Raw genomic sequence first — 9,671 nt, 5'->3', positions numbered from 1 at the left:
AAGAGGCGCCGGGCTATTTCGCCTCTCCTCGGTCGGAAAGTATGACTGTAATTTTCGTCACTCGCGTCGTCGCGCTGACGTGAGTTTTCAAGAACCAATGAGATGCTGGTTGTAATTTAGAGACGGGGATTGACTCTGGACCTACGTTTGGACTGGAGATAAAGCTGGAAATCTGGCGAATTTATACCTTCTCTCTGAGATACTAGATATAACTTCTTTGTTCAGAGTATGCAATATCAAGGTTCGGAATATGCAATATTAAAGTTGAGAATATTCAATATTTAGGTTCAGAATATGCACTATTACGGTTCGGAATATGCAATATTACGGTTCAGAATATGCAATATTACGGTTCGGAATTTGCAATATTAAGGTTCATAATATGCAATATTAAGGTTCATAATATGCAATATTAAGGGTAAAGACCATAATAAACAACGGTAAAAGTCATTGATTTCTAAAATGCACAGTAATGTAAGTTTGGTAACGTTTTTAATTTTTATGCCAGTAATTGTAATTTTGCAGCATTTTCATTAGACTGCCTTGTAATTAGATACATTAGTCATATTTACATTTCTAATTATCGTATAGATCAACAAATAGAAGATTATAAAAAAATTTTGGTTTGTCAGCTTGGAAGGTATGTTCCCTTTCAACCGAATTCCCAATGGACCGAAATCCCATTCGATCGAATATCCCGCAATGGTTTTAGATTTCTAGCCCAATGGCTATATTCCCGCTGGACAGAAATCCTAATCGTCCGAATATGCCCCTAAAAAGTACATCAATATAACTTGAAACACTATAGCCGTCAGCGATTTGGTGGTGTAGTGGATACGGTGTTGGATTGCGAAGCGATAGGTTGTTGGTTCGAATCTCCGTAAGGTGTGTTAATAATATTGAAAGTAAATGTTCCGTGATACTAATTAAAACTATCACTTTCATTCCTTTCAAGGCAAGAAATGTTTAGAATTAATAAACAAATTGTGCTTAAATTGAAGTAAAGTCTTAATGGTAGTTCCATGAATGTCTCTAAGTTTTAAATAAAAATTTTAATATTTTGTTTTCGGTTCGGTTTGGTTTGGTTTTGTTTGTTTAGGTTAGGTTAGGTTTGGTTAGGTTAGGTTAGGTTAGGTTAGGTTAGGTTAGTAATATTTTATAATTCATTTAACAATGTTACGCCTTTCCCAAAATATTGATGTTTAGCTTCATTGACTTTTCAAATAATTTGCCTTTTCCAAAACATTACTGTTATGTTATGTTAGATTTGGTTTGGTTAGGTTAGGTTAGGTTAGGTGGGGTTAGTATTATTTTATATATCATTTAACAATGTTACGCCTTTTCCAAAATATTGATGTTTAGCTTCATTGACTTCTCAAATAATTTGCCTTTTCCAAAACATTACTGTTATGTTATGTTAGGTTAGGTTATCCGTAAGGAAAACGTAGTTAAAATAAGTGCAGTAATACATTTTCAACTCACATTTATTTCAACAAAAATAAGTTGTGAAATTAAAAATATATTTAATGCAAAACCACACAGTATGTCTTCTTCCAGTTCAATAGAATTTCGGTCCAATGGGACTAAATTATAAATAAAATCGCACCTTTTGGCTACGTTCGGTCGAATGGTACACCACAAAAAACCGGTCTGTTGAATGGGAATTCGGTTCAATGGGACCAAAGCGCTTGGAAGGCCTTGAATGTATCTGATAAGAAGACTTCGTATCTCTATAAGGTGTGCGTAGAAGATATCAGAGCTTCGTAAGGTGAATCGTTTAAATAAACATATTAATTGTCAGTGGATCCGAACTATTCCGAAGCGCTTAAAAAAAGCAAAACTAATAAATATATTTCCTTCGTTGTATCCGCGTAAAAGATAGTAATTGAAAATTTAATTATTCTCTTATTTTAATGTAGAAATCATTTCACTAATTAGCAGAGGTGTATGAACTGAACCTGTGCGAGTACTCGATAAAAAACGAATACTCAACCTCAGTCTTGAAAATCCAAATTTAAGGACTCAAGAATTATGTGGGAATTTCACTAAAATTCTGTGTTAAAACAATTTTGTAATTTGGTGTTGCCTGGCTTGTTCAAGTCTATAGGGGTCTTATTAAGGGGGGAATTCATTTTAAGCGCAAAAAAGGGGGACCCAAGAAAACTGGTTTTTAAGGTGGGGTTCAACCCTAAGGAAAAAAGAGAGAGTTGTTGTCGGTTAGCGCGCGAAGGAGAGAGATGAGCAAGCTAGGCAGCGTTTCTTTTTGAATTTTACTTTTCATCAAAAATACTTTCGAAAATTATGTCGCTACTTATTTGGTCAAACTAGAGATAAAGTAAAATAACAATTCAATAAGAGAATTAGTTATTTTATGGTGCCGAAACACGGGACCGGTAGGTAGTTAGGAGAGTTACATAAAGTTAATTAGCGTTTAGAGTAGAAAAGTGAAGTGAAGAAGATGACGACAGCGGAAGAATTAGAGAAACTACGTAAATCAAGAACCTCAAAGAGAGCCGGAGTAACGAGATATACAGTGTGGAAAAGATCAGAGTGCCCAAATTTTTCGGACATTTTATAAAAAAAAACTCGAGATCAATGAAGAAATTAATTGTAGTACATTTTCCAGACTCATGGAAATTTAATTAAAGAATTCTCTGGTATCCACTAAACAAATCGTTCATGTAGTTTCAAATTATCACAAAAATGAGAATTTGTAAGAAATCAATACAATAATTTTAATGAAAAATTAGTTTTTGTAAGATATCATAAATTTTGTAAGATATCATAAATTTTGTAAGATATCATAAATTTTGCAAGATTAATCCTGCAACAAACAGGAAATTAATGTCCTTTAGCTCAAATGTTCGATGTGTCTACCATCCTGATGTAGACATTCTTCAAGTCTACTGGCCATTGATTCGCGGGCGTGGCGAAGCATTCCTGGGGTGATGTTGGCAATGGTGATTCTTATTCTGGCTTTAAGGTCGTCGGGTGAATCTGGTTCAGTTGCGTATACCTTTCACTTGACATAGCCCCAGAGGAAGAAATCTAACGGAGTTAGGTCAGGAGACCTTGGAGGCCAGAGCGTTGGTCCACCCCTACCAATCCATCGGCTAGGGAACTCGTTATTCAGCCACTCTCTTACGGGTACGGCGAAGTGCGCCATCCTGTTGGAACCACATATCCGTCACTACTGCCAATGGTAAATCAATAATGGCATCAGTAAATTCTTGACGCAAAAACTCCAAGTAACGTTGCCCGGTGATGTTCTCGTCAAAAAAGAATGACTTTATGATTCTGTCGCCAATGATGCCAACCCACACATTGGTTTTAAAACGAACCTGATGGTAATGTTCCCGAAGCCAGTGAGGATTTTGCTGTGACCAATAGTGAAGGTTATGTCGGTTGACTGTTCCATCTCGATAGAATGTAGCTTCGTCAGAGAACATAACCTTGCTAAGGAAACCTGGCATTTCTTCATCGAGGAACCGCATTTGCATACAAAAGTCCTGACGCCTAAGATAGTCATCCCCTGTTAACGCTTGGTGTAGGGGATTTCGAAAAGGATTTGTTGCAGGATTAATCTTGCAAAATTTATGATATCTTACAAAAACTAATTTTTCATTAACATTATTGTATTGATTTCTTACAAATTCTCATTTTTGTGATAATTTGAAACTACATGAACAATTTGTTTAGTGGATGCCAGAGAATTCATTAATTAAATTTCTATGAGTCTGGAAAATGTACTACAATTAATTTCCTCATTGATCTCGAGTTGTTTTTTATAAAATGTCCGAAAAATTTGGGCACTCTGATCTTTTCCACACTGTATAAACAAAATAAAAGAAGATCTAATATGGACGGTAATTTGTGTTGGTGATGTTCAAAGAAATCTACGACATTTAGCGAGCAAATAGTCAGAATTAAAAGAACTGGACGAGAAAATATACGAGTTAACGCCCGTCGCGGAGTTGGACGTGGAACTAGAGGCCATAAAAACGTACGAAGACAGCGTCAGCGATTGTAGAGATGAGGCAGAGAAAGCCTTGGACGCCATTACCATCCTACCAGCATCCTCGTCAACCAGCGTGACTCAGCATGCCTTAGCGACTTATCCCAATGCCAGTGGACCTCCGTCAGTAGCGTCTCAGAGCCAAAATTCAGCGACCGTTCCCTTCCAAAGTACAACCCAAGGCCAAGGGTCTACAACCGCGAGCGCGACACAGCTGAATCGTGAATCCACAAGTGATGCAAAGTCAACAAGTAACTGTTAAATTACCGCGGCTTCATATAGAAAAATATTACGGTGACTTTAGTAAGTGGCTGAATTTTTGGAATCAGTTCGAAGTGTCTATATATCAGAACAATGCCCTGACTAAGGTAGATAAATTTAATTACTTAAAATCGTATTTGGGAGGACTGGCAAAAACGGCGGTGGGAGGTTTATCGTTAACAGAGACAAATTATGACAAGGCAATCGTCACATTAGAAGAAAGATGCGGTGGCGTAGAAGGAATCACTGACGCTCACATGAATAACATTATGGACTTGACACCTGTTCGTCGTAAGGGAGACACGGTGGCGTTGCGAACATTTTACGATAGTTGCATAGTCCAAGTTAGAGGTTTAGAGTCCTTAGGAAAATCATTAGATGACGGTTTCTTGCACAAAATCATCACGAAATTATTACCGTATGAGTTAGCCCTACAAATTCACGGAACTAATCAAAGAAAGGTTCAAGATTTGCTAGAATTTATTCGTAAAGAGCTCGAAAGTAGAGAAAGAGCGTTAGCCTTTACAAAGTTAAATGAGAGAACCGAACAGAGTAGCGACAAAGAGTATAGAAAATTCTAGAGAAACAGAGAGTCGCAACTTCCAAGAAGGAAACCATTTTCATCCGCTATGTTAAGTAACGGTGTGGAGTTAACTTGTCCTTTCTGCGAAACGTCGCACAGCCCTGAAGAATGCAAAGCCAAGAGTCTAGAGAAAAGGTTAGAAGTTTTTAAGAAAAATAGAAAATGCTTTCGATGCATGAAAAGCGACCACATGTCAAAAAGGTGTACGGCGAAAATTTAGTGCAATCATTGCCTCAAAAGCCATCATACGGCCATGTGCGAAACAAAAGAAAAAGAAAAGACCTTGGCGAAAACCGAAGAGTCGGCGAACAACACCATTGTTCAAAACGAAACACCAAGCCCATCGAGTCAAATTTTACTTCAAACTGCAACGGTCATTTTGAAAGGCGAAAAGAAACAAGCCCCCACTAGATGCCTGATTGACGGGGGGAGTCAAAGGACATTTACAAGGAAGGACCTTTCGGAGAGACTCGCCTTGCCCGTAGTGGGAGCGGTAGAGTTAAATTACTTCCCCTTCGGGACGAAAAAACCAACAACCATCCTTACTAGAAGAGTAAGGCTGACAGTAAAAAGCATTCATGGAGAGAGCTCAATAGAGATTGAGGCTACCGAATCATCAGAGGTAAGCGCCGCAAAAATTCAAGTTCCGAGCAAAGAGATAGTGAAACACTTTAAAGAAAACGAGTTGAACTTAGCGGAAGATATAGAAGGAAGATTCACGAATCAAGGCGAGCTTGGACTTATAATTGGAGCGGATTATTCAATATGAATTCCAAAAGATTAAGCGATTCTTTAGTAGCAATGGAGAGTCTTTTTGGATGGATACTTCAAGGACCGACGTCAGCTTCTTGCCTGCTTATGACTACAGAACTAGAGGAGCAAACCGGATCAGTCAACCTAATTATGGAAACTTCGCCTAATGACGACATTGGAGATAGTTTAAGATTGTTTTGGGAGCTTGAATCAAGCGGACTAGCAGAGATGCGTGAAAAAAATGGATGATCGTGAGAAAGAAGCGGTTTCGAAATTCGATAGTACGGTAAAACTGAAGGACGGTAGTTATCAAGTAAAATTGCCTTGGACTGAAGATAAAAATAAATTAGGAAACAACCGAAAATTGGCCGAAAAGAGATTACAAGGACTATGCAAAAGATTTCGTAAAGATTTCAACCTTTTCGAAAAATACAAGTCAGTAATTGAAGACTACGAGGCAAGGAGTATCATAGAGAGAGTACCGAATGACAAGATAGAGACAGAGAGCGCAGTTTACTACATGCCTCATCAACTGGTTGTGCACATAGAGAGAGAAACAACCAAACTAAGAGTAGTATTCGATGCGTCATCGCACGAAGGAAATGTCCTTTCATTGAACGAAGTGTTGTTACCTGGACCAAATTTAATACCGGACCTGTTCGATATTCTGAAAAAGTTTCGAATGCACAAAGTGGCTCTGACAGCTGACATTGAGCAAGCCTTTTTACAAATTAGAATCGCATCAGACGACAGAAACGCTTTACGTTTTTTATGGCAACCAGAGCCTTTCGCGTTACCAGCAAGAGAAGAACAGACTATTTATAGAATGACGAGGGTCGTGTTCGGGCTCACGTCTAGTCCTTACCACCTGGGAGCCACGGTAAAATTTCACGCAAAGAAGCACGAGCGAAAGTTTCCAGAAACATATCAAAGGCTTTATCATGATATTTTTGTGGATGATTTTATAAGTGGAGAGGACAACGATGGCTCAGCCTATAAAAGAGCCCAAGAAGCAAGAATCATCATGTCATCTGCGAAAATGACGCTTAGAAAATGGAGAAAAAGTTCGAGCGAAGTCAGAAAGAGAATCCAGAGAGAAAATTGGGAAACGGCGCCCAATTCAGAGAAGCCTATCGCAAAAAATGCTCTAAAACGTCAAATGGTATTAGGCGTGGTTTGGAACGATAAAAATGATACGTTCGGATATCAAGTAGACGCCTTGATAAAAAGTATTTCAGAATTAAACGAAACTAAAAAAGCTTGTTGAAATCTGCAGCGAAGATTTTCGACGCCCTCGGTCTATTATCGCCATTTACAATTAGAGTGAAAATTATGTTCCAGGAGTTATGGCTAGTAAGAAAAATTGAGACGATCCCCTCCCAGAGCATGTTTCAAAAGCGTGGAAAATATGGCTCTCGGAATTACCAGATTTAAACCTGATATCTACTCCAAGACACTGCCTGGCCGACTTGGGAGAAGCAAAAATAAAAACCAGAGAGTTGCATTGCTTTTGCTATGCGAGTGAGGCAGCTTACGGAGCATCAGTTTACTCGAGAGTTGAATCGCATGGGGGCGAAATTACGACATTGTTGATCACCGCAAAAACCAGAGTGGCTCCTATCAAAAAACTATCCGTACCCCTTTTAGAGCTAAATGTAGCGTTAGTAGGCGCCAAATTAACAAACCGAATCAACAAGATATTCAAACCCACAAACGAAAAAATACAGTTTTGGTCAGATTCGCAAACTGTGATTAAGTGGATTCATGGCATCTCAAGAAAATGGAAACCGATGGTAGCGAACAGAGTGGAGGAGATTCAGAATATGACCGAACCTGATTCATGGAACTATTGTAAGGGAAATGAAAACCCATCGGATTTTCTTACTCGAGGCCCAAAGGTTGTAGAGTTAGTATACAACTTATCATGGTGGAGAGGTCCATTCTGGCTATCGAAGAAAAGAGAAGAGTGGCCTGATCAACAGGCGAAGGAACTGGAACCAGAAGAAAAGATCGAGTACAAGGCCCAAATGAGAAAGAATTTCTTAGATTGCTCTCAGTTTGTGGTGAAGGTTAATGAAGATTCGGAAAAGAAAATATTGGATTTGGCAAACTACAGCACGCTACAGTTTACCGTTGGAGAGCACGCGCAAATGAGAAGATTCGCCTACGCATGGGTTAATAAGTTCGTCCGAAAAGGGGGGAACTTGAATCAGAAAAATTCCAAACACCATTGACCGCTGAAGAGAGAAAATCTTACAAAGAATATTTCATTAGAAGAGCACAAAGGAACGCCTTTTCTCGAGAGATTGAACATTTGAAGCAACTAAGACAATTAAGCCAGGACTCGGTCATTAAGCAATTGAATTAGTTTTTGGATAACTCGGGAATTTTAAGAGTAGGAGGACGTCTTCAGCTTTCGGAACTTTCGTATAGTGAAAAGCATCCCATCATCGTTCCGAAGAAAAACAGACTTAATAATCGACGAGGCTCATCTTAAAGTTTATCATCAAGGATTAGCAAATACACTTGCTCAAGTAAGAGAAATATATTGGATCCCACAAGAAAGGCAACAAGTCAAGAACCGAATATCCCAATGTTTAAAATGCAAATTGTGGAAGGTTAAGGCTTTAGCAGAAAAACTGCCACTCTACCCACGGACAGAATTAGCAAAGCAGCCAGTTTCGAAGTCAATGGAGTAGATTTTGCCGGTCCTCTGTACCTGAAGACCACATAAAAGAAGTACAAGCAAGGGGAAGTAGCAAGTCGATAGCCAAAGAAAAAATAAAAGTAACAACTTGCACGTACAAGGCTTACATTTGCCTTTTCACCTGTGGCGTGACTAGAGCGATCCACTTGGAATTAATAACCGAGATGTCAACTGAAACGTTCCTTCAAGCTTTACGAAGGTTTATAGCAAGACGAGGACTTGTAAGAGTAGTTTATTCGGTCAATGCCCTAAGCTTTAAAAAGGCAGACAAGAACCTAATTTCAAATTGGCAAAACATTAAAAAGCCAGAAGTTTATAAGTATTTTGGGACCCAGGGCATTGCCTGGAAGTTCATAGCTGAAATATCACCTTGGTGGGGCGGCTTTTATGAACGAAAAGTCCAAACGGTAAAAATCGCGCTCAAGAAAACCCTAGGAAGACCGATGTTAGATTTCGAAGAAATTCAAACGGTAGTAACCGAAGTAGAAGCTGCGGTGAACTCACGGCCATTGACTTATCAGTACAGTGAAGCGGATGAACCGACTTGCTTAACGCCCGCACATTTCTTGGTGGGACGTCGGCTTACATCTTTACCTCCAAATTCAAATTTCACTCCAACTAGCACGATATCAAACAAACAAGCCGTGAAACGATGGAAGTACAAGGAAACTTTATTAATTAAATTTTGGAGACAATGGAAGCGAGAGTATCTTCTACTTACTCTAAATTCGACTCACAATGTGGACCTGACTAAAAGAGGTTCCATAAAACCAGGAGATGTTATGTTGGTCAACGATTCAGACCTCCCCAGACAACAATGGCAAATCGCGAGAGTTGAAGAGATTTTCGACGGACGTGATTCTAAGATACGAGCATGTTCTTTAAAATTGCCATATCAGAAAGTGATTAAGAGATCAATTAATTTGTTGCATCCATTGGAAATAGATTAAGACACACGATGAACTATTGTTCATGGGGGGAATTTGTTGGAATTTCACTAAAATTCTGTGTTAAAACAATTTTGTAATTTGGTGTTGCCTGGCTTGTTCAAGTCTATAGGGGTGTTATTAAGGGGGGGAATTCATTCTAAGCAAAAAAAAGAGAAAAGGAGGACCCAAGAAAACTGGTTTTTAAGTGGGGTTCAACCCCAAGGAAAAAAGAGAGAGTCGTTGTCGGTTAGCGCGCAAAGGAGAGAGAGAGATAAGCAAGCTAGGCAGCGTTTCTTTTTGAATTTTACTTTTCATTAAAAATACTTTCGAAAATTATATGGCTACTTATTTGGTCGAACTAGAGTTAAAGTAAAATAACAATTCAATAGGAGAATTAGTTATTTTAAATTATTTCAAGTCCTC

General features: G+C 38.7%; 2 protein-coding genes across 2 annotated transcripts; both read left to right on the top strand.

Annotated features, from left to right (window-relative positions):
- The first annotated feature begins 5,853 nt into the window (after positions 1-5,853).
- On the top strand, positions 5,854-6,879 carry LOC149615235 (uncharacterized). The gene has a single exon (XM_089857843.1). The coding sequence runs from the start codon at positions 5,854-5,856 to the stop codon at positions 6,877-6,879; it is 1,026 nt and encodes a 341-aa protein (XP_089713969.1).
- Positions 6,880-6,958: 79 nt separating this feature from the next.
- Positions 6,959-9,269, top strand: LOC149615234 (uncharacterized). Its single transcript, XM_089857842.1, has 4 exons — positions 6,959-6,965; positions 7,041-7,786; positions 8,012-8,146; positions 8,280-9,269. Exons 1-4 carry the CDS (start codon positions 6,959-6,961, stop codon positions 9,267-9,269), a joined length of 1,878 nt encoding a protein of 625 aa, XP_089713968.1.
- The last annotated feature ends 402 nt before the right edge of the window (positions 9,270-9,671 follow it).

The sequence above is a fragment of the Phalangium opilio genome, unplaced genomic scaffold (assembly GCF_054372755.1).
Source record: "Phalangium opilio isolate 3A_F unplaced genomic scaffold, DU_Popi_V2 ptg000225l_1, whole genome shotgun sequence".
Taxonomy (NCBI): domain Eukaryota; kingdom Metazoa; phylum Arthropoda; class Arachnida; order Opiliones; family Phalangiidae; genus Phalangium; species Phalangium opilio.
The sequence above is the reverse complement of the archived record's forward strand: the minus strand, read 5'-3'. Positions and strand labels throughout refer to the sequence as shown.